Genomic DNA, 26,422 nt, shown 5'->3' with positions numbered 1-26,422 from the left:
ATAACAGTTACAACTTTTCACATGAGTAGGAATTATAATGATCCCTATTTTAAATTCGATGACACTGCTTGGAGAGGTTAAGTAAATCACCACAGTTAAACACGCGTTAACTGGTTTAGCTGGGTTTTCACGCACGCCGTCTGACATCAGAGTCTATGCACAGCCACCGAGTTATGCTGCTTCTACTGAGGGACTTGAAACGTTTAGGGCCAGAGGGAACATTACACTTTGCATAAGCAATTCTTAATCCTTGATACATATAAGAAACATCTGGGGAGCTTGCTCAAGGTACAGTTACCTGAGCCCTAATCCGGAGCAAATGGGGGTGAGAGGGCACATGTGGGAATCCCCTAGTGCTTTGGATGTGCTGCTGGAGTTAAGGAATGACCATTCAGAGATGTTCTCATCCACCTCCCAGAGTTCAGGTTACAAAATGAAATATCAACCGAAGGTCACAGACAGTAACTACTGACAGATTTGGATTGAGAACCTGGATATCACTGCCACAGTCATAGAAGAACACCACTTAGGACATGCTAATGAACAACGATTTTCTCTTTCCTGATGCATACTATTATGTCATGCAATTCACACAACACTTAGAAATTGTATGTCAGAATTCAGAATCTCAGGTCATGGTCCCAGGGTCCTGGGGTGGAGCCCTGCATCAGGCTCTCTGCTCAGCGGGGAGCCTGCTTCCCTCCCCCACCACCAGCTGCCTCTCTGCCTACTTATGATCTCTGTCAAATAAATAAATAAAATCTTAAAAAAAAAAAAAGAATTCAGAATCTCACAATGCAAGCTTATAAGAACTAAAGAACGGATGTAGCGCCATTCTCCTCCTAAGACAAGTAAGTCTTTTTCACTTAAAAACAAATCTCATCTTCTTTGAGAAAATAATACTTCTCTCTGAAGAGATAAACCCTCTTACTAGGAGCAGTATAATGTAGCAGAGATAGTATGACTGCCAACCAAGAAACCTGAATCCTAGTTCTGGTTGCACTCGTAACTCTGCAATGAGGCAAAGCCTTACCTTTCACTGAACCTTAATTTTCTCATCTATAAAATTAGGGTGCAGTGTATGATGATCTCCAAGGTTCCTTCCAGCAGTGTCTCCATCCTGTCATTTGTGTGCAGGCTGAATAAACTTTAGAAATGAGATAGCCAACATGCTCCAGGAGGACACGTTCACCCCAATTCTAGTTAATCTATTTATTCATGTCAAGGGAAAACAGGGAGATTTCCGATGAAAACCCCACCCTCTCCTCCATCTTGTCAAGGCTCATTCTGATTCTTGTGACTGACTAGTCGGAGCTCTTACAAGACAGCATCCATTCAAGGAGACCCATTCCTTGGAGCTGCCTTCCAGAAACTGTAATGATATACCTACCTCTCACCCTCTTACATTCACGGCTGTTGCTCTCAAAATTATGAGTCATACATTTTATCACCTTCACATGCATCAGCTCATCTCTACACCTCTAATCCTGGCTTAACTGTAATGGAGTTTTACGTAGCTAGAGAGGTTAGCCAACCAAGACAGAAGTCACATCATGAAGAGGCAGCATGCTGAATATACATGTCTTACCTTACGCTTGTTGGTAGGACACACGTAGAGATAGCTTAGAATTGTTTTCAGCCCAACTTTATCATTCAGCTTCTCATAAGTTGTTCCATAATCAGTTGACCTATAATTCAAAAGGAGCATTAATGAGGACAGATACATACGTCATTTGGGTGCCTGTCAGTATAATGCATGTTTTACATAGTAGAATGGCTCTCAGGAGGTTTCTAGATGATTCATGTAGTATATAATGATGCTTAATTATGTACACAGTAGCATCATGTGAGCAGTTAACATTTGCATTTAAATTGAATTGGTAAAAATTAAAACTCCATCTCTTTACTGCTCCTTCATGTACGTACACTGCATAAAGGATGTAGTTAATTTTAAAAGATGAAGGGATGAGGGTGTCTCTTGAACTGACCACAAAAATAAAGAGTTTTTATGTAGACTTGACATTTTCAAAGCTTCTCTTTGTCTTTGGCACGGTGGAAAAGCAGGTTCTCCTGATTTATCCACAAATTGCGTTTCCCTTCATGAGTCATAGAATCTATGGTGGGTCAGTACCTTCCAAGGTCATTCAGTCTTTTCCTATTACTTAAGAGGAAGAAAACATCTTAATAATAAAGAAATTTCACAGTCTTACTCAGTGGCCTTTCCTGGTGTTAAGCAACCTGGAGTTGGGAAGACATTACCTCTAGGCACTAACCCTATCTTTTTTGAAGATTCTCTCATCTTTATCTAGCCCTTGGTCAATAACTTATTAATTCTGACTAAATCAACAGGCTTTAATCACCATCTCTATCAAAACTTATTACATATTTCAGAATTGTAATCTCATTAGATCAGCGTAACAACCATGTGTAGGAGGAAACATTATCTGTATTTGAAGAAAGTAGCTGACAGAACTTAAGTGACCTATTCGAAGAAAACAGCTGATAAATTGCCAGTGAGCATTTGAATACAGCTGTTCTGACCCTAAACCCTGTGTTACTTACACTATACCACAGTTTTCCTGTCCTTTTTGTTTCAATTTAAAGGAAACATATAATTTCCTCTTAGCCTTCTTTTTACATATAGGAGATCCCAATTCATTTATTCATTTACATTTATAGAACGTCCTAAAATGTGCCAGACCCTGTGCCGTGTGCCAGGATACAACACATTGCCTCCACTCTCAAAAATCTGACAACTTGGGCGCCTGGGTGGCTCAGTGGGTTAAGCCGCTGCCTTCGGCTCAGGTCATGATCTCAGGGTCCTGGGATCGAGTCCCGCATCGGGCTCTCTGCTCAACAGGGAGCCTGCTTCCCTTCCTCTCTCTCTGCCTGCCTCTCTGCCTACTTGTGATCTCTGTCTGTCAAATAAATAAATAAAATCTTTAAAAAGAAAAAAAAGAAAAAAAAATCTGACAACTCTATTTGAGAGGCAGAAATATAAGGCTATAATGTGTTAAGTTCAATGCTATAGATTAAAATTAACAAGGCTTAGAAAATACACTTGGTTTAAATAGAAACACAAAAATGTAACCATTTCAATTCATTCCTGATAGTGGTCAAAGTACAAATTCCTACAGGCCATAAAGATTGCATAGAAGAAGTTTGTGTTAACAGCCTCATCACTGTGCATTAAGAAGCTACCCTGGACCAAGAAAGCTGCATCACGTGCGATCCTGCAATTAAGGGATTAAGAATTTAATCTGGCTGGAGATCCAGGGCATTTTCCCCCTAAAATTTGTATATATATATAGATAATATATATCTATATAATAAACTATATTATAAATTACATAATCAATTATATATAATTAGATAATAGTCAACACTTTATAGAATTTAGGGGACGCTGCAAATCAGTGAAGACTGGGGTATTATGTAAAATTTCAAGAACTATTGCCCTTGAAAATGGAAAATGGGTAGGGTTTTAGGAAAGAGAACTAGAGGGCAACTTGCATCACCGAATATATAACTGGCTTTCTTCTGGACCAGACTGTGCTCTATCCCAATCCAACAAACAGTGGTTTGATAGCCAAGAATATTTGAAGAGCATTCAAAACTCACAGATCTTATCCATGAACCACAATAAACCTCTTTAGATACTCCTTCCATATTAATTCTCCCACCCACCCCCTAAAATTCATGCTGATGTGAAATTTTCTCCAACTTTCTAAGGAATACCTGAGACTTCTTTCTTCACTCAGTGGAATCTTGGTGTTTGACATATTTTTCCCCCACTCCTACCCTGGCCTTACTAGGTCAACTTCCTCTGCTTCCTAAGACCTCCTTATCTCTGAAATTTCACTAGCCTTTCTCTAGGTCCTTTAATGGGATAACTTTTTCTAATCTTTATTCTAAACAATATTCACAAGTTCAAGAACAAACAAATAGATACAAAAATCTATGGGGGTGGGGCGGGGGGCGGTAATGGGAAGAGGACAGTATGAAGACTGCTCCACTGGCAGATGCTGTCCAGCCATATGTGGACATCAGCAGGACCACGTCAGAGATGAGAGAATGGCTTAATTGTCCTAGTGGGATAATCAGAATGGAGGCTAGAGAAGTAGAAACTAATCTACAGGGGGGTAATAATTAGTTTCTTATCATGTCTATCAACTTGATGCTTGATCAATGAGTATACTCACATTAAAAAATTAAACTCTACAAGGACAAAAGAGGATGCTCCATGAGGATTCTACACAGAATCACTCTCACTTGTGTGTGTGTGTATGTGTGTGTGTTTAGCTGAAATTTCAGTGTGACAGGATGATAATAGAGTGACCAGCTCAGACATACATTTGTAACATTTTTCTCAGAGAGCTTACAATATGTTATTGGATACTTTCCCCTTATCATAACGTCACCAATCCAGATCCTTCAAGGTGTCTGCCACCATTGTTTAATGCTGTCTCTTGCCCCTTGATTTTTCAAAGCTCAGAAACTGAATCAAAATTTAATTCTCAGTTCAGCAGAACTACATGTTTAAACATTATGGCATTGTAATAATTGTTAGAGAGGGAAAAAATGATGCATTTCCACATGCCCCAAATGGCACAGACTAGCAGTTGTCCAAAGTTGTTCCACGAAATTAGAATTAGATAGAGTATTACATGCATCATGGGTAATACTAAAAGTCAGCAAGAATACATGGATTCAAGGGGACAGAAGTGAAAATATTTAATTTTTGCAGGCCAGTTGGTAAGTAGTTACTGTGCTAAGTTCTCCGAATAGCACTTCTGCCAGTCTTACCACATGGTCCTCTCCCTTGGAGACCTCCTAGATTTCATCACAGTCCAGCAAGCTAAAGATTGAAGGTTGGCACAGCAGAGGTCCTCAAGAAATTCACTCAGCACCAAGAGGAGCACCTGCTCTGACTGGTTGGTGCCTATGCCTATCAGCCTGAGCCCCAGTGGAGGAGACAGTGACCTTGGAGAAGGCACCACACCCTGGAAAGCAATTCCTGGTGCCCATCTGCAAACTCCCCTTCCCAGCTAACAGATGCTTCCAGTTATCCTTGTATATTCAACGGTGGGAACTGCAGCCCCTTAGGGATCTGGGCTTTGAAAGAGCAGATGAGAGACAGACAGTTGAGCAGCAGGCAGGCTGGTGAGCCAATGCACTGGCTGTTAAAATATTCTAAGTATCGTCCCTAGGTATGGGGAAGAGGAGTGTTATCCGAGATCAAAAAATGTTAGGAAATTCTTGATAATGCAAAATTTAATGTTCCTTTACTTGAGAACTTATAAATTTTATTCTTCTCATATACATACATAAATCTTTTTATTTTAATATACACTGTGAACCTCTTAAATGCATATTCCATGAAGCACTTTCCAAACATATTTGACTCTAAGAGTCATTCTTGAGGGATATCTAATTAAATTACTGTTCTGAGCAACATACTTCAGAAAAGCATATCAAAGACCAAAAAAAAAAAAAAAAGCAAAACAAAGATTATGAATCTTGGTTTTATAAGAAAAGGGGAACAATAAAAATATTTAAAACAAACCGAATTTGCAAAGAGAAACGGCAGCCTATGCTAACCATAAAATGACTGCTGTTATCAAGGCAAAAAAAAAAAAAAAGTAATCTTAAAAAGATGTGTAGCACACAGAAATGTTTTTAAGATGCAATACAAACAGCCTTGATTTCTCAGCTTGTACCATTTTTTAAAACATTCCAAAACAAACATTTTTTTTTTCAGGTTTTATTTACAGGTTGACTTATATACAGATGGAAAACAGGTTTTTTGTCAACATCTATGCTGTGCAAGAAAAAGCTGAGAGCTTAAAAAAAATTAGCATTCCAATAATGTAAATATGCAAGTGATTAAATCAAGGCACACAGGTTTTTGCTTTTGATCCTTAATCCTTATACTACCTTTTTGCAAACATATCGTAAATAGTGACTTTTAGAACATTTGAAAGTATGTCTTTATTTAAGTATTTACTATAGTCATAGAGCTGAAATGAGCGGCCCCGATGGACAGAGAAACCACGTTCACTGTATGGCACCACCTAGCTTCCAAGACCTCATGCTCTCTCTCAGATGGCGGTGTCCCGTCATACGTAAAGGGGTCAATACAGAGCATGACTGGTGTCCACAGGGAGTAGCGGAAAGAAAATGTGATTGCATTTCCTCTGCTATAATCATATACCACCAAAGGAGATAATAAACAAGCACAGAATAATCTGTAAACTAAATTAATCCATAAAAAGTAGTATACACCAGGACTGGCATGGAATAGCAATCCCTAATGACAGCTTGTGTTTATTTGTTTTGTCACTCATTTTTTCTTGATCACTTTTGGTATCTTTTACCCATCACTTACTGAAACCCACACCATGAACCCTCAAAAAGAATATGAATCACAGAAAATACTTTTGATGTAGCTTTTTTAGAAGAGAAAATATCCGTGAAGTTACTACTACCGTTTTTAAATGGAACCAAATCTAGTCTACTGTATTTTACAGGATACGTGTGCCAGTAGCTTTGTGTGGGGCTCGACTTAGAGAAGTAAGGATGAGAACCGGAATTTGAGAGTGAATGATGCTACACTCCGCTTCTGGAATAAGTGTGCCAGGATTTCCTGATGGACTGTCATGCTTAGGAAACCTAACAGATAATAAAAATGAATGTTTATAGGGGTGCTTACCATATGAGCTAAGCCCTTCACATGCAGAATTCCATGAGACAGACACTGATATTAATCACAGGTTACAGAGGAGGAGGAATCAGGGGTATAACTGAGGCCACAGAATTTGGATGACACAGTCCTCACATGGCTGCCTTTCGAGAGCCTTCATCTTTAAGCTCATGCTGCACTGTCTCTCTCAAAGCCACAAGAGGAAAAGGAAATCTATTTACAAAATCCAGCTTAGCATTTCTTTGCAAAAGGAATATGAACTCAAAGTGTTTGAAGTTGTATATGGTGTAGACCAAAACCTGACTTTTCTTCATACCAGGCAAAAGGATGGACGGCCTGCCAGGGAGAATCCACCTTAAGAAAACCATAAGCAGAGACTGTCACAATGGGCTAAGAAGAGAAGGCAGGTCGTCCATCTGGGATACCCAAGCTCCTAGGAAGGCTAGAAATACGGAGAAAGTAAGTGGGTCAACTTGTGAATTATGTGGTGACGTCTCGTGAAGATTATCAAGACGTCACAGCTTTATAGAAAGAGGTAATACTTGAAGTCAAACAGAACCAGACACCGGCTCGAAACTAGCTGAGTAACCAGTCCATCCCCTGGGGTCCTCAACAAATCAACTTCAGACATGCTTTTTTATCTACTAAATTGGTGACATAATGGATGCCCAATTCTTAATTCCTCTGCCTTCTCTGCCTGCCCCCACCCCAGTGCACTCCAGCCTTGCTATTCTCTGTGTCTAGAAAGCTCTTTCCCCAGATAATTTTCTGTCCTTCCCCTTCCAGAATGAAAGCTCCATGAGAGGAGAGCAGAAAGGATGTCTGTTTCTCACCGCTGTCTTCCTCAGAAGACTGCCCCGTACACGGCAGACCCTCACAGCCTGTTCTTCACGGACTGGCTGACTTGATGGAAGCTTGTTCTTCTTGCATTTGCCAGTTGACTTCTGCTAAGCCAAAGGAAGAAGCTTGCATTGTCTGGCCAGGGTCTACTACAGTCCTTGCTCCTAGCACATTCAGTCAGCCCTGAGGGGATATGTGGGGCCAGGGTGGGGAACATGTTCTATACTCCTCTACTGTTTAATCCCGAAACTCTTGCCTGCCATCTTAGACTCCTCTAAGGGCCATAAGGGCAGGGGACACATGTTTGGTTTGCCCCCCACCCTCTGACAAATCCCCAGGCCTCAGGATGATGGTGGCACATCATGATGGTGTCTTCTCCATACAGAAGGTGAGGAATGTGGAAGCCTACTGGACACTCTTTGAACCAAGAACAAGCCAGGCCACTCCTTCAAAAAGAAGTAACCTTCGGGTCCCAGAGAGGGAACAGGTCCTAGCGCATGTGCACCAAGCCAGACTGCCAAGGTCACAAAACAAAGACGGAAGCTTAGGGACAGGAAGCAAGGAAGCACCGGGGCATGACTCCAATCAGTGCCGATGAGATGTCCCAAAAGTGGAACAGCATCCTCCTCTAAATCAAGCAGCTGTGGCTTCTGTGTTTTGTTTCTTTCCTAAAATCATTAAGAGCAGCCACTTTCACTGCTCCTAGTGCATTTGGCAGCATAAAAATCGCTTCCACAGCCAAAGGCGCATGGGCTGCACGGCAGACACTGCTCCCTAATAACTTAAGACGCATGAGGTTAAAGCAGTGAGAATAATTTAGGGTTTGGAAAATGTTTGCGAGTGAGTCGACATTTAAATAACTTCATTATCATTCATTGACAGATTTTTTTTAACCTGTCAGTGCAATTGATATTTCTATTACCATGTTATAACAAACCTCTGCACATTTTAAATACAGTCACCAGATTCCATTAGTCTACCCACTGTCAAGAAAATATCTCCAAATCCATTTTTCTTAATACCTCAAGAATATAATAGGCAATCTACATCAAACGACGACATTCAGCTGAAGGAAATTGTCTCCCGCTTCCTAAGGATTCTGCCGTGAAATATGTTTGCCTGTCAGCCTAAACATATAATTTAAACGTGCTGCTGAGACATTATTGTGCATCCTGAGTGGAACAAGCTTCCCTCTGCTTCTTGGATACCCTGAGCTTTTCAGGTTAATTTGCAGAATTAGAGAGAAGGGGGGTTAAATATTGGGTTTAGGGAAAGGCATGTCAAGGTGATATAAAGATATTTCTGCTCTGCCATGGGTCACAGTATTTCCAATTTAATTTGATTTGTAAATTTTTTAAAAGTTTTTTTGTTGTGTTTTTGTTTTGTTTTGTTTTGTTTTGTTTTGTTTTTTTAATATAAGGGATGGGTATCTATGTGTCCACAAGTTGCACAAGTTGTAAAATTCCCACTCATCTTTCTGGTCCTGCTGAGCTACTGTCTTTGTCTCCTTGTTGGAGTATCACGTTGCGCTCCTGATGTTTCTTTCTCGTCACGCAGGGTAGCTGAGGTAAGAACCCTCTTGAATGCATCTGAACTCGACTATGTAGGACTCCAAGGAAAAGATGGCAATGTCGCCCACATCATGTTGCCACACACACCACAGATTTCCACGAGAGGTAAAAATGTTTGTCCATGATACAGAGAACACCAAAACAGTGGTTACTCTTACCTCTGAAAGATCTTTCAGTTCACTGAGTATAAAAATAACTAAAACCTGCATTGATACCTGGGTCTCTAACTATTCTGCCTAAGAAAGGGAGGGCAAATAATTTAAACAGAGGTCTCCTTTTTAAGCAAAGGTTTCTTTTTCAGGAGGAAGGCCAGGGGAGAACATTATCCTTAACTAGATGATGTCCACGACTTCCTTCTCACGCACCTGCCGGTCTGAAGCATCTCTCTCTGTACCCTCCACTCCCACTCAACTTTCCAAGCTGGGGCAGGTGGTTACCATCCTGCTGTGGCTAGAACCCCTTGCAAGAACACACTAAAGTGACCACTCGCTCTTTCTCACAGGTGCAGCTGCTCTCATGCCTCCAAGGCTTTGCACATGCGGTACCCCCTGCTCCGCAGATAAGCTGGTAGTGGTGGCGAGGGCAGAGGGCACTTGCTCCTTCTTATCTTTCAAGATTTCATTCCACGACGCCTCTCCTGGCAATGCCCAATGACTAGGGGACTTCATTCTTCCTTCAATGACATCCCAGATCCCTGTACATTGTATTGAAACGGTCAAGGCTCACAGTTTTCTGTGTTAATAGTCTCTGTTCTCTGAAGGCAGGACTCGTTCATATTTACACTTTCACCCCTCTTTCTGCCCGTTTCTCTGTTTCAAGGCTGGACTCAAATACCCCTTTCTTCACTGAACTTTCTCACATCCCTTTGCAGAATGAGCTCAGACTCATCCGAATGGCTCCTACACTGGTTTTATATTCCGCGGTGTGTGACCTTATCTGGTGCTGCTCGCCCCAGCTGCCACCAGCTGCTAAGGAGCACAGTGCCTTTACCCTTACTCTTCAGTCCCTCCAACATTGTAGTTGCTTCTTGAAATCCAGAAGGGGCTCCAACCATGGTGCTGACTGAACTGAACACTACTTCTCTTAAATGTTCTCGTCTGTTATTGCAAAATATAATTGGAGAAATTTCACGATAGGTGATTGTATTTTTTTTTTTTGCAGGGTGAGGGGGCAAGAAAATTTTAGGGCTTTCCTACCCTGAGTTTATGTCAGGCAAGAGTCATTAGACATACATATAAGAGAATTTAAGGCCTTACTTAGGAAGAACTTATACAAATATGTACACAAAATATCTTAGACATTGTTAAAGTACTCAACATAAATATAGCGATGGAAAACAAAGCATGCATTTATCAGTTACACAAAGATAAATTGGGAGGAGGGGCATTCAACTTTGCCAAGGGCTCTCTCTTCTGATATGACCCTGATGGCCAGGCATTTCTGATCCATCACACAGTGTGTTACCCCACGCTCATACCTGCTTGCCAAACTGTTTATAAGTAATAATAGTGAATGCTTACTGAACACTTAAAACACACCACACACTGGCTAAAGCACTTTACAGGGATCTGGCTCGGTTAATTCTCATGGCATTCCCTGAGTTAACTACTGGTATGATTCACATCTTATGGATGAGGAGATCGAAACTTAGAGAGGATGACTGATTTGCCCAGCGCTACATGGCAACAGTGACCTGAGCTCGATTCAGACCTGGGTAGTTAGTCTCTGAAGCCTAGATACTTAATACGGACATGGAGGAGCTCATGTTTTGAAACTGCGCTCTTTACAGAAGGATAGTTTGTCTGAAAAAAAGAAATAGGATGGAATTCTCCAGTGAAGCATATGGAACTTAGATCACCTGCCTCTCAAACAATGAGGCACCACTATGCACCATATCTGCCAGTTATCATCCTAAAGTCAATTTTGTGTTTGAAGGAGGATCCCCAGGCCAAGCATCAAACAAGCCAAGACTGAAAGGTATTGACAGTACTAGAGACAACTGCAGACTTTCCCCCTGGTTGTGAAGAGTTCCACACAGGAATTGGCATATAGAATACATATATACATGTATGTATACATGTATATACACGTATACATATATACATACATGTATATATGTACACACACACACACACACACACACACACATATATATATATATAAAATCTCCTGCATTTTGCCATCCTTGTCAGAAAACAAATTTGAGCTATAATTGCTAATTGTCACATGTGACTTCTGTCCGAGCACTCCACTCTCTTACAGGACACCCTGTTTGGCTAAAGCATCACCGTAATTGTCTTGCCTTGGGAACAGGCAAACAGTAGTGAAATGTTTATTGAATGAGGCCAATGTTACTTGCTCCTCCTTGCCCTTCAATCAGAACATGCACATGAAAATTATGAAAAACATCAAAAACTAATGATGTACTATATGTTAGCTAATTGATCATAATAAAAATTGTGAAAAATATATTCTAGAAGCATAAGCAACTTAAATGTTTAATGGTGTCAATGGGTTGTATTTGATTCCCTGATTATAAATGATCCAATTATCCAAAGGTGTGGAAGTTGTCCTCTGGGTGTCACAGTCTAGGGTCAAATCATTAGGGTCTGTTTCCCATAGATGGACAGAACGTCATCTTCACATGATGGTGCACAACTGAACTTCTTCTACCTTGAGTTTTCTGAAAGTTAAGTGAATGAAAAATGAGTGAGATGCTTCCTCATATGTAATTGGAGAGGGCTGGACTAGCTGATCTCTAGCCTTGTTCGTAATATTATAGAGTTCCTATAGCTGGAGGAGTTTGGGGGACTTCTGCATCCATAGGGAAGCCTACAACACACTTCTGAGAAGTAAGGCTTAGAAAAAAATACCATCCTGAAACTGTATGAGACAATCAGGGCTTGAAGTGTGGAGATGGAGGTATATCCTTTGCCTGTTACATCCTATCTATTTTCTTCTTAGTTTCTTTAGAAGTGATATGATTGAGACTGGCCAAGAAAACATGCTTTGTTCATTGTTGCATATCACTGCAAGATTTTATAATATCACCATTTCTGTGTTCCAATTACTTTCAGGAAAGCTAAAAATTCTAGACTATTAAAACTTCAATAAGATCTTAGAAATGTTTCCATCTCTATTCAATGGTTTTCTTTTTTGTTTTTTTTTTTTTTTTTTTAACAGTGGGAGAGTTTAAGCCCTACTCTAACTATACATTCAACAGATAGGGAGCTATCCTCATTGAAGCAACTGTCTGCCCTTCCAACCTGTGTCTCCCCCACCCGCCCCTGCCAACCCCGACACATCCCAGTCTTCCTCTTTTAGTAATTCTTTAACATTTTCACACAGCTTCCAGGGCTCAAAAAAGCAGTTTTCACACAATGGAACAGGCTCAACTATATGATTCTGCAGATGAAGAAACTGAGAGTCAGGGTAGAGTAAGTCAAGCATTCAGGTGAGCCTTGAGTCATGAAGAGAACCCAGGTTTTCTGATTCTCATGCCAAAGCACTTCTCAGAATTACAGGTTATCAAATATGAAAAATACTTTCATCTCATCTGAGAATAAAATTCACTTTATAAAGCCTATCCATCTTAGAACTGATTAATACTGTAAGGAAGGAACATAATACTATATGGGAAAAAGCCGATTCTCCTCCAAAACCAACCAAACAAAAAAGCACAGAGGCTTAGATGTTTAAGAAACCTGCACAATTGCTCTTTGGAATCATACCAAACTAAAACAATGGCAACATTTGGGAAAGAAACCAGGACTAGAGCTGATAGTCAAAGAGGATATTAAAAATTTTTAAATTCCGTATAATCCTTACAGAGAAATGTACTCCAGTATCCATCATGGAATAGATTAAACAAACAAGCAAAAAAGCCCAGAAACACTTGTATCACTGGTGTGTGCCCCTTCCATTCTGCATGCAGTGATATCGAACTGACCCACAGGCAAAATCCCTTCCATAAAATCTGGATGATGCAGCTAACCAGGGACAGAGTTCTAACCTATACCATCACTTGAGGCCACACTAACATTCATCCACAAGTATCCAGCAGAATGGCCTGGTCCGACTGCCCTCAGATTTTCCAATTTTGTTTAAAAAGCAAAATAATATCAGAAAAACTGGCAGTCCCATCCACAGTCTTAAAACAGCCCCTTCCCTTGGGAAGCCTGGGTGGCTCAGAGGGTTAAGCGTCTGCTTTGGGCCCAGGTCATGATCTCAATGTCTTGGGATACAGCCTTGCGACAGGTTCCCTGCTCAGCAGGGAGCTTGCTTCTCTCTCTTTCTCTGTCTGCTCATGCACATGTTCTCTCTTGCTCTCAAATAAAATAAAATCTTAAAAAAAAGAAAAAAAGTAGTCCCTTCCCTGAATTCTTACATGCTTCAAGATGAACAGAGTATAAATTAAAAGACTCAGATCCTTTTCTGTAGCACTCGTGGCACCTGAAGACATGGTAAAAGGTGCTGCAAAATGTTTGCCAGAATCCAAGCCTGATTCTTTGCAACCAAGAATAATGCGCAGCTCCCGAGGAGTTAATCTAATTACTAGAAACAGTGTAGCGCTATAGTGCGGTGGCCCATTCACTCGCGCATTCAACAATTATGTATGTTGTGTTGTGTCTCCCATGTTCCATGCTCCCTTGTTCTGGGCCCTGGCAACTAAAGAGAGAAAGGAGAAAACACACACACACACACACACACACACACACACACACACACACAAACAAGGACAACAAAAACAACTACAAAATTGCTCTTCTTGCAGAGTCTAAATTCCAGTGGGGAGAGACAGATTGTAAGCATAGACACGAACATATAATTTTTCAGGGGATGGTAAACTCCATGAAGGAAAAGAAGAGTAAGGAGGACGGAGAGCGAAGATGGGGTGTGCAACTTTACACAGCATGGTCAGAGAGAGGCCGCTGTGATCAGGCCTTTGGGAATACACTGGAATGACAGAAAGCGGGCAAGTACGTGCAGTGAGAAAAGCTAGTACAGGCAATGGGAAGAGCAAGTATCTGGACATTAACTGAGGTCCCAGCTCAGAGTGTGTGACTCACGGAAAGGAGGTGAGCACAGCCAGGGCGGAGGCTATAAACAAGGAGGAGAATGGAAACATAGTTGGCCACTTCATGAAGACAATAGCACCTCCACCACACTGAGCCTTCCAGGCCCTGTTAAGCCTTTGGAAGGTTCTGAGAAGGGGAAGCATGATCCTAGCAACATCTTAATAGCATAAAAGTGCTGGGAGCTTCGTTTCCGTGCCTGTAAAAAGGGGATAAAATGGTATCCATTTTCATAGGATTGTTGGAAGGCTTAAAGGAGATGCTCTCTGAAAGTTCTCGATGTGTAGCAAGAATTTATCAATGTAAACAGTTATTATTGTAGGTGGTCTTTTTAAGAGAATTTGCTTCCAAGGAACAGATTTAGGAGATATAATCTGAAGGTCCAAAGGGCGAAAATGATATAGAACGTAATAGATCACTGACTTAGAACAACTTATTTGAAATCCCAGAGGAAGGGGGAAAAAACAACAGAAAAAAATGTAAAGGGAAGTGAGATGCAGCGTGGTTTCTTAAAACAGATCATTCACCTTGATATAACATTCCTAGAAGATAGTTAGCAGTACACATTGATAATGGTGGGGACTATGTAATCTGTATGTAGGAGTTTAGGGGATGAAACACTATATCCTTAAGCAGATCTCACTCTCGCAAAACAGAAAACACCTTTTGATGGAGGTGAGTTGGTGGCACATTATTTTAGAGAACTCATTTCTGAATAGAACTTACATCTGATGCCATGACCCAGATTCTTCCTAAAATATTTTGGTCCTATAACTTACTATTTCTCAACCCCCAAAGCCACCCAAACTTACTTTCTACACATAACCCTGCTTTTTACATTCCTACTGTTTCAAACTATAATTCTCTCTTTCTCTCAAAAATAATGTCCTCTAATTCACCTCCATTAAGCACCATTTTCAATTTTCAATTGCTGGCTACAGTTTCTAATTGCACCAGTAACTCCTTCAACTCAAGGCCTCTAGACTCTTTCTCACTTCAGAACATTTAGTGTTTATGTGTCTACCTTACAAGAAAAGCGATGAGGGGTCACCCTTCCAAAAGGAGTCACCGCCAGGTCTCGTCACAGTAATGGGCTCTGAAGTTGCCAGTGCAGGCTTTGCCAATGACCTGCTGAGTGACCTTGGGCAAGTTGCCCAACATCTCTGGGCTGTATTTTTTAATAATGCTGATTGACCGCACAAGGTTGCTGGGCGGAATCACTAATTGACCTGATTGTGAAACACTTAGTCAATAGAATCCTTTATAAATATTTACTAATATACAATGAGCTCATTGCATTTCAGAGCCAAAGAATTTGCATCATCAGAGAAAACACTATCTGGACCCTGAAATAATAGTCAAACGTTGTGCCTGAAATGGATCGTTTCTCTTAAATAAAAGTCTACTGGCATTTTGGGATGGTTTAGGTTTCTTATCCTAAGTGATGGGAGTGAATCAGATCAGATAAGTTTAGTTACCCACTAAATAAAGGAAAGAGTGATTCTAGTCCATTAAAACAGTAAAATGAATGCAGCCATCAAAAGAAATGAACCCCTGCCATTTGCGACGACGTGGATGGAACTAGAGGGTATTATGCTTAGCGAAATAAGTTAATCAGAGAAAAACAACTATCATATGATCTCCCTGATATGAGGAAGTAGAGATACAACATGGGGAGTTTGGGGGGGTAGGAAAAGAATAAATGAAACAAGATGGGATCAGGAGGGAGACAAACCATAAGAGACTCTCAATCTCACAAAACAAACTGAGGGTTGCTGTGGGGAGGGGGGTCAGGAGAGGGTGGTGGGGTTATGGACATTGGGGAGGGTATGTGCTATGGTGAGTGCTGTGAAGTGTGTAAACCTGGTGATTCACAGACCTGTACCACTGGGGCTAATAATACATTATATGTTTATAAAAAATTTAAAAAATATTAAAAAAAAAAAAGCTGAACGTACCCCTAAAAAATAATAATAAATAAATAAAATAGTTTTTAAAAAAGCAGTAAAATGATATGCAGGGGGGAAAGTATTCAACACTCCTATAATAACATGTGTGTACAACTGAGCTTATCACTCAACAAACCAGATGAACCGGGGACTGGGCTGGATACTGGGGATGAAATATTCAATAAAACAAGGACTCCCGTCTCAAGGAGCATGCATTTTAGCGTAAGAGACAATCTATCCCACCAATAAAATTATTTGATATTTTGCTGTTTATATAAGTTCTCAGACGAAGATAAAATAGACTAGGAGTCCCTGGGTGGTTAAGTCGAATAAGCATCCAACTCTTGATTTTGGCTCAGGTCATGATCTCGGGGTTGTGAGATGGAGTCCCTAGTCCAGCTCTGTGGAGTCTGGTTAAGATAGTCTTTTTCCCTTTGCTTATCCCGATGTTCTCTCACTCTCCCTCCTTCCCCCTCTTAAAAATGAAAGAAAGAAAGGAAGAAAGAAAGAAAGCAAGCAAGCAAGCAAGAAAGAAAGAAAGAAGGAAAAACAAAACAGGGTATTGCTATAAAAAGTGGCAGCATGGTGCTTACTTTCATTTGGATGGCCTTGGAAGACTTCTCCGGGCAGATGAACTAAGCTGGGGAGGGAAATGGGTATACATGGAAAACAGAAGAAATTACAGTTTCAAAGGCCTTAAGGTATATTCAAGGAACAGAAGAAAGTGGCAAGCTTATAGCTCAGAGGGTAATGAGTGGAGAGAAACAGGCAGGGGCTGGATCAGGCCAAAAGCCTTCCTTGGAGGACAGTATAAGAAGGTTGGGTTTTCTCATTGGTGAGATGGGAAGGCACACAAGGGATGTGATCAAAAATATGATAGAAACTGACATTTTTTAAATGGTCATTTTTGTCTGCTGTGTATAGAATATATTAGAGAACAGCAGGAGTAGGAAAAGCGGGGAGTCCAGCTAGGGGATAAGGATGGCTTGGAGACAGGACTTAGTCTAGAAGTCCTCCTTAGGCTTCGTTTTTCAGTGAGGAATACTTACAGGCCATCATCAAATTATCAACTGCACCAGAACACAGCAGCTTATAATTATTTTTATCAACAATTTCTAATAATTTCTATTTGTTATTTACAACATTTTCCAGTTATAATAATTTTTTCAGTTTACGCTTTTTAGTGTAATCCTATGGGATTCAGTACAGGAAACTTCCTTTCCCTGTAGGACTAGGCAACACCCATGATTTCTGATTACAGATACCCTGGATGGGATGTGGCTTCTTTGACATTGAGGGTGAACATTTTATAAGCAACATGAATAATTCAGCAGTGTATTAGTTGTGCTTTATTATTACCATTTACTTCAACTTGAACTATACTTTGAGAGTTATGGACTTTTTTTTTTTTTTTTAATCAGCAGAAGCTCATCTATCACTTTGCATCCAAGGGAGCTACCAGGTTATAGAGTTTGCTATTTATAGCAACAATTGTGATTTGAAATGAGAATCAGTATTTTGCTCCCCTGCCATCTAACCTTAGGTCAGGCGCAGGATCTACAGATGGAATTTTACAGGAAGTGAAATGAAAGCACATAGCTGGAGATTAATGCCAGAGCAAGTGCTCAAGGGAATGCACTCTCTGGCTGCTTCCCAGAAGAAAAATGGTCAATAATGTGGACTGTGTGTCAAAGCTACATGGAGGGGTGGCAGAGAAGTGACAGGCAGGATGCCCCAGCATTTCCACATCAGGGCATGAGCTTAAATCTCTGAAAATTCTCCCAAAATTCTGTTCAAAGACTGCCTCGTTAAAGGAGTCTCCAGGACTTGTTAAATCTTCAGCTCTTTATTGAGTACCATTTATGTGGTTAGCTGTGAGCTATACTTCCCTCCCACACTGCTGTGTAACTTCTTATGTCCCTTGCAAATTACCACCACCATCAGCACCCACTAATCAGTCATGCCATCCTGTACCCAAAGATGTGGTTCATTAAGAGGGTTTTCTAGAAGCTTCCCATGGACAGAGACCAGGCCTGTATGGTATCCTCTGCACTCAGCATAAAGGCTTCAACAATTAGGTATTTATCTAATTTTTTTCTTATAGTAATGAGGTTAATGAGAATCTGTTGCAATTTTCATACCTCTGAAGACATTGCAGCTCTTGTTTGCTTTAAAATGTGTTTGAAAATCCTGGGAGAGACCTTTTCTTTTTTGCCGCAGCTGGGTTTTTATACAAATTATGATTAATAACCAATCTTCCCTAAAATTCAGGGAACAAAACTCAGGTTGCTTAATGGGCTTTAGGAGGAAATTCAAACATCAGTCTATTCTTGAAGAGGTTATACTCTAGTTAAAAAAAAAAAATGGATAGAGCACTCAGCAAAGAAAACATAGGTGAAGTTTGGTGAACTGTGGAAAATAAAATAAATATTTGATCTGCTCATCACGAGAGACTTCTAGGACCTGATAAACTAGAATTCTGGAGAAGGACCAGGCAAAATGCAGATTCTGGAAGAATCTTCCCAAAAGCCAATCGCACTTGCACATTAAAGAGGAATCATCTGCTCCATGATTCCACCTGAGCTGGTCCCACAGTACAGAGAAGAGAAGCAAAGGGACAGAACATGCCTAAAAGGAGCAGGCTTCTTCCAAAGCACCTGGCAAGGTGCTCTTACAGACATACTTTCCTAGTTTCCAGATGATGAAAGCAAGGCTCCGAGAATTGAGGGAAACTGTCCATACTCACACAACTGATAATGGGTAGAACCTGGTTTCAAAAGTCAATCTGGCTGACTCCACAGTCCATACTGTGGAGTGGTAACTTCTACCTCTCTCTCTGCCACAAACTACCCAAGAAAGAATTGAATACTGCAGGTCTCCCTGACCCTCACTCCTTACCTATGCATGTCCCTATGGTATAAATGGCCAAGTTGCATATGACCTAAGGAATTTGTTTTTGATGAGTTATTAAACATTTATGAGCAGGCCAAGAGCAGATAGGGGTTCTTTTAAAGGTTCAGAGAGAACCAACCACTATTTCCAAGTCAAAATATTTCCCTTGTCACTTTGCTGGTATTTCTTATCTGGGGTGCCACCACCTCTTAGGGGACCCTTTGTAAATTTGTGGGATGTGTTAAAATTGTTGTAATAAAAAAAGATTAAAAAAAGTAAGATTGTTGGGGCGCCTGGGTGGCTCAATGGGTTAAAGCCTCTGCCTTCGGCTCAGGTCATGATTCCAGGGTCCTGGGATCGAGGCAAGCATCAGGCTCTCGGCTCAGCGGGGAGCCTGCTTCCCCCTCTCTCTCTGCCTGCTTCTATGCCCACTTGTGATCTGTCAAAAAATAAATAAAATCTTTAACAAAAAATAAGATTGTCATAATGATTGGAGTGGGGCTTGGGGCACGGGCCAGGAGATGATAGACAATGCCGCACATAATGTTCAAATATTACACTAGGCTTTCCTATAGCTGGAAAAATATCTTTAGAGTCAAATACCATTTTACATATCAACATATATATAGTTTTTGAATTTTTAACATATACTAAGTTTTATAGACTCTAATTCCTATTTAATTCAAGGGAAGATTGTGTTCTTCTGCAAGTTTTATTGAGAACTTTTCCAAGAGCTGTTCACCATTTCTTTTCTTCTTTTTTTTTTTTTAAAGATTTTATTTATTTATTTTAGGGAGATGGGCGGGGGGGTCAGAGGGAGAGAGAGAGAGTCTTTGAAGGAGACTCCATGCTGAGTGCAGAGCCAGATTCGGGCTGAATCTCACAACCCCGAGATCATGATCTGAGCTGAAACCAAGAGTCGGATGCCCAACCGACTGAGCCACCCAGACACCCCTCACCATTTCTTAAAATCACATAACTGACAACCAATGCTGCTCATGGGAAATGGGTTGCCAGTCCTACCCATTTGTATCAGTCTTCATCATACTCTTCTTTTGGACAACTTGACTTCCAATGGTGTAGGACCAGTATTCTCACATATTTAAAATAAATGAAAAATTGTATGCACATAGTATACATTACACCTCTTTTATCTGTATATTAGAGATGATCTATTTTTATTACATTTTAATGATATAAGTGGGTGAGTCTGGTAACTAGAATCTTTCCTCCCCTTCAAAGATGTCCTTTCCTGATGAATATGTGACAAAAGAAATGTAGCATATGTAGCTGAGGTTACTAATCAGTGAATCTTAAAATAGGGAGCTTATCCTGGATTATCTGGGTGGATCCAATCTAATCACATGTGTTTTTAAAGGCAGGGAAAAAAAAAAAAAAAGAAAGAAAAAGAAAGAAAAGCAGAAGAGTAAACCAAAGAATAAGCATGAGAAGGATGCTAGGTGTCATTGCTGGATTGAAGATGGAGGGGCCATGTGAGAACAGATGTGGGTAGTCTCTAGGAACAAAAAAGACCAGAGGACAGCAGGCAAAGAAACAGTGACCTCTGACCTACAGCTTCAGGAACTGGATTTATCAATAACCTCAATGAACACAGATGAGAACGCTAACCCAGAGTCTCCAGCGGGGAGCCCAGCCAGCTGACACATTAACTTCAACCTTATGAAACCCTAAGTAGCAAATCAGCAGAGTTTGCCTGGTCTTCTGATCTACAAAACAGTGCCTTGTTAAGCAGCTAAATTTATGGTAATTTTTGAAACAGCAATAGGAATCTAACACATTTTCATGTGAGATATTCATTCTTTTTCTTTTTCTCTTTAAGGTAGGGGATGGGGGAAGAGGGGAAGGGGGGTGGGGAAGAGAGAGAATCCTCAAGCACATTCCCTCTGAACGTGGAGCCCAGTGCAGGCCTGGATGGCACAACCCTGAGATCATGACCTGAGCCAAAATGAAGAGTCAGACACTTAACCAACTGAGCCACCTAAGCACCCCAGAGATACTAGTTCTAATAAGATCAATAATGGTGGAGTTGGTGGTTAGGATGGTTGGAATCCAAAGTGTAGTCTGTATCCTTATTTGGACCCTAGGACAGATATTGATCAGGCTCTGCTAACAGTCCAAAATAAATTTTTTTGTGTGCAAGAGTTCCATTTTACTTGTTATATAAGCATGTTCTGTTCCTCCCAACAGAATCATAAAAAGAGCCAGCCACATTCTAGTTAGAAATATTAACTAGGCTAGCCTTGGAACTAAAGAACTACAAAATAATCTTTTTATGTAAAAAAAAAAAAAAAAAAAAAAAAGAGAGAGAGAGAGTGAGAGAGAAAGAGAAAGAAAGTGAAAGAAAAGAGTATATTTATGAACTTAATTAGGAAGAGTTCTAAGTTGAAGAGTTCCTAAATTTTATGTCAGTGAAGGGCATTGAAAAACTAACTCTCCAAAGGACAGTCTTTCTGACATTTATGATATAGGGCAGAGGAAGAAAGCCTGTTAAAAATTCAGATCCCTGGGTCTCTTCTCCAGAACTTCTAGTCCAACAGGTCCTAGAAGCACTCAGGAAAATAGAACTTCAAAGGTTTCCTAGATTTAGAACAATCTATTTTGAGAAAAGGTTCAGCGTGTTTGAAACTCTACAGGATAAGCAAAGAGGAGGCTAAAAAACAAGGAAGAAGAAAAAAAATGGAACAAAAATATCAAAATTCCTCCTGGTGCGAGTACACAGAATCAGTGCTCCCCTAACAACCAAGCAGGAGCTCCACTTCTCAAAACAAAGTAAATCTCTTCAAAAAGGACAGAAAGGACCTATTACTTTTGAACAGAAAGGCTGTCATGGTCCAGTGCAAAGACCATGGGTTGTGGGGATAGCCAGACCTTTATTCATGTCCTGGTTGATTCACTCACAAGGTGATTGTAAGTATTTTCTCCATCTTCTTCAAGTTTTGGTGTCTTTCTCTGCAAATGAGAACAGTATCTACCCCTCAGGGTGGTGGTGAACATTAAAAGAACTGTAATGATTTCTGGCACACTGTAGCTATTTAATAAATACCTATACTTCTGTCTGTTCCCTGCTAGAAACAAAAGTTCCACGGATGATAAATATATTTTAAGTTGACTAATCCTCACCCCTGGTCTTTAACCTTTTCAGAGAGAAGAGCTTGCATCCCATTAATTTTTAAAGGCCAGAAAAAGAAATTCATTAACATCTCTTAGTCATTTGTTCCAGTAACATCATTTATACCAGGAATGCCTTCTTCAGATCCCACGTAATAAAACTCAAGCCTATTATCCATCCACAATATGTACTTACAGAGAAGAGAAAAATTAAATTGAGACAACTAAAGGTAGTTAGAGACCATTGGGCTTAACAGCAAGAGCTGAGAAGATTAAAATTTGCTGTCAGCCTACGAATCTACCATTCTTAAATAGATTTCTCACCTGGTATCCTATCAATCCCCAGTGGATTGGCAATAATTATGGTGCCAACTGCCCTTTGATATGTCTGTATTCATTCAACCACATGTACTGAACATTTGATTATTTGCCACAGGCCCTGTAAGTACCTTGGACACAGAAAAGAATATGAATTGGTCCAGTTCCCTCTAGGATTTCTAAGGGAAATTTCACATAAAGTAAAATCTAAATTTCCATTAGATGCTCAATGAAAGTAGTAAATGCCTGAATTCTCTGCGTATAGATTTGCTGTGGTTACTCCTGGGTTGTCTGTGCGTCATCCTCCTCTTTAACAAGATACCCGCAGAGTGGTTCACCTGGTCCTACCAACCTGATTCTGGCCATACTGTCTAGATCAGGGCTTAGCAAACTTTCTTCTGTAAATGGTCAGACAGCAAATATGCTCATCTTTGAGGGCCACAGAGTCTCCCTTGTAATTCAACTCCCATCGCTGTGGCAGGAAAGCAGTCGTAGACAATACATAGACAGATAGGGTGAGATAGGGTGGCTGTGGTCTAATAAAACTTTATTTATGAAAACATGTGGTAGGCAAGAATTTGGCCATAGCTTGATGACTGTTCTAGAGTCTAGATTCTTTAGACTAGATTTCCTAGTTGCTGACTCATCTTTTTATCCTGAGATTTACACACACACACACGCGCGCACACACACACTCACGCTCTCTCTCTCTCTCTCTCGTGGGATAGGAAGGGAATGACAAAACAAAACCAAAAGCAGCGGTTCTCCTGACAGGAGGCTTTCCTAAAGAATTTTAGTAAAAATGGGATAAATAACAAATTACATTATCTGGAGATATATCCCAGGGCTGGATTGGAAGCTCTGGACTAAATGACCCCTTGATGACTGCTGAGGTTGAATGACTCAATTAAAAAACCAAATAACAACAACAATATCCAAAAAAAAAAAAAAAAAAAGGCAAAACCTTCATGGACTCAAGTTCCATTCTGATTATAGTGAACAACTGTCACCACATACCATACCACTGTGCCCACAAAAGCCAAATGATATGCAGAAATCACTGCTGGAAGTCTCAGAAGAGGTTCAGTATAAGGCGTCCTGAGGATGCTTAGGAGGGCTGCTCCCTTTGCCACTGGTAGAGTCATTGACATTTCAGAGTCAGCAGATGTCTTTCAGTCTGATTTGATTTTAGAAGAGCCACTTGCCACCAATCTCAGATATATGTCTGATCTACATAAGCACGTTATAAGCCCTAAGAGTACCTCTGAATGAGGGGTGAGGTTTGTAAGTTTAGAATATATTATCAGCAATATTAATAACACCCTCATTTTTTTCCCTTTTACCCTTTGAAAGAGTTTTCATTTCTCTTTCATCTAGCAGGTTCTGTCATCCTCAAAGATCCAATGGGGGCACATAGGAGCTAATATGCACAATCATAAAAAAATAATTAGCAAATCTATTAACCAATGATCTTGATTGCAACTCTGTTACCAGCTCTACTCATTTCCTTGACTTAAGCTTCCCTGACTCAGAGGAAAGAAAATGATGATGGTTTTGACCTTGCACAGGTAAAGTGACCCTTCACACAGTGTCACAGCAGGAAGAATCTGGGGTGTTCCCTGTTTTTATATGTTGGCATCTCTAATCAAGGTCTTGCTCAAACTTCACAGTGCACCCATAGCTGGAGTTCTGAGCCAATGAATTACTATTTTCCCTGCTGAACACATCAGCCATTTCTCAGGCCACATCTCTAGAGCACTGCTTCCTCTCCTGAATTCTGTGAGCTACTCAGCAGCCAGGCAAATTGTCAAGACGTACTCCTTCCTCCCGGACTCCTTCTCTTTCTTTCTCCTTCATTCTTGCTTTTTCTTTTTTGAGACATATTCATGGCACTGTTACTAGATATGGATGCTGTGAGACACGGGGCTCTTGGATTCCAGGGGTGATGAAAACTTAACATTCAATCCCTTCATACAAGATTGCAAACAGTCTAGCTACATCTACTATGGGGTGCACAACTTTTATTATTTTTTTTTCCCTCAAACCGAGGTCCAAGATAATACAAGACTATCCATTTGGCAGATGAGGCACCTTAGACGTCACATCCTTCCCCCCCCCCCCTCTTAAATTTATGGACACCATTTAGGGAGATTTCAATTTCCATTAATAATATGTGCAATTGATCTACATTTAAAAGAATTTAATCATGTCTTAGTAACAAATTCAGCTTAAAGCAGAGCTTCACTTAGGACTTTCAAGTAAATTTCTGTTGAAAAGGTCAATTTCTAACATTTGTCAGTTAAAGCCCATACCAGACAAATTAAATTTTCCTCCACTCGTCTGGAGCACAAACACTTTCAATATTGAGTATCACCAGTGGTTGTCAATTAGGGGAACCACCCAAAACAACAACAGAGACTGAGAACATTTTTTAAGACCTGGATATTTATTTATTTATTCAAGAGTTAGGTCTTTTTTTATATATACTAAAAAGCTATCTCAAGATGGTAATGGAAAAACAAAACAAAACATTATTTTACTGGATAATTAAAATCATTTCAATGACACAAGCACTTGAACATCTGTTATTGAGGAAAGAAGTAGGGGGAGGTTTTAAACCCTCACTGAAGCTTATGAATTTCACTAGGGATACAAAAGCACATGAAAAACTGGAAATTAACATGTAACCATCATTAGGGACAGGTTTGAGAAAATTATGGTCCTCAGGTTATGCTGAAGACAGTGTTTGGGGTAGTAGAAAAATTTATGTTTCGGATTTCTGGGAGAGCTCTATGGAACAGGCAGGTTATCATCGACAGTCATAGACAGGCAGCACTAGAGTGATCATGATATGTTTTTTTCTTTTGATTCTCTGTTTTCTAATTTTTATATCATATATTAATTATTTTACCAAAAATGTAAAAAAAAAAATTAAGAGAGAGAGAGCTTGGAGGGAAAAAAAAGAAAGAAAAAAAAAGCACTCCTTCACTTTGCTCAGGTCAGTCTCCTATACAATAGGACTGCATGTCCTGGTTTCTCTGCTTTTTGGCCCTTCATTATTAAATAGTTCATAATTTACTCCAAGGGAAAGGACTCACGGCCAAACATCTAAACATGATTTTTGTTCACGAGGTCGTCAGCAAAGGAGTGAGATTTGGCAGGTCTTACAAAAAGACTGCATTTATTGCTACAGCAAATATGAGCCACTCAGAAGGCTATCTCTAAGCACCACTGGGGGAAAGGAGTAAAACACAGCCTCAGAGCAGGGGAAGCAAGCACGCTCATGGTGCTGTTGACCTGCTTATCTTCTGGTAAGGAAGACAAGGTCATCATAGCCGTGAATTTTTGTTGTTGTTTTTTTCTTAGAAATCCTTTGAATCAACTGTCTCAGACACACACACACACACACACACACACACACACACACTCATCTGTGTTGAGTGGCAACTCTAACTAAGCTGTCCCAAGATTATAGAGGAGGCTGTCTTTTCCAAGCACCCTGTGATTACTATCGATCTGTTGCAACTCAACCTCACCAGACTGGTCATGGAAGAAGGATGGATGTTATTAGAGATCCTGAGTAGCTGCTCTGCAGGTATCATTCATTAGAAGTAAACTAAATGTACTGACTTCCAGGCATACAGAAAGATTACGTAGCAGCTCCATTCCCTTCCCAGAACCTATAACCTGTCGTGTCCAAAAGCACGGAGAGCTGGAAGCACCTGCTCTCCAAGTGGGATGTGGAAGCTGAGCTCTTAGACAATACAAATAAAGGAGCGAAGCCAGGACTAGAGTAGCTGGATTCAAAACCCACCAGTTACTGATAAAGCTAATAAGTGTCCAGGGCGAGGCAAACACCACACAGAGAATGTTCAGAAACAGAGGGGTCTGCAGAGAACCAAGAGTCAAAGGGTTCTGAAATAAAGTAGAAATATCACTTATGAC

The 26,422-nt window shown here is 40.3% G+C and overlaps 1 protein-coding gene across 4 annotated transcripts in view; it reads right to left on the bottom strand.

Moving 5' to 3' along the window:
- The window catches only part of SORCS1 (sortilin related VPS10 domain containing receptor 1), a 497,774-nt gene that overhangs the window by 230,159 nt on the left and 241,193 nt on the right, over window positions 1–26,422 (bottom strand). For all 4 annotated transcript variants that reach the window (XM_032880513.1, XM_032880527.1, XM_032880538.1 and 1 more), the window contains exon 3: window positions 1,589–1,688. In XM_032880513.1, the coding sequence (XP_032736404.1) occupies window positions 1,589–1,688 (100 nt within the window). The remainder of the gene's footprint in view (window positions 1–1,588; window positions 1,689–26,422) is intronic.

This window comes from Lontra canadensis, unplaced genomic scaffold (assembly GCF_010015895.1).
Source record: "Lontra canadensis isolate GAN:19392208 unplaced genomic scaffold, GSC_riverotter_1.0 scaffold3, whole genome shotgun sequence".
Taxonomy (NCBI): domain Eukaryota; kingdom Metazoa; phylum Chordata; class Mammalia; order Carnivora; family Mustelidae; genus Lontra; species Lontra canadensis.
Note: the sequence above shows the minus strand (reverse complement) of the source record. Positions and strands in the feature narration are given on the sequence as shown.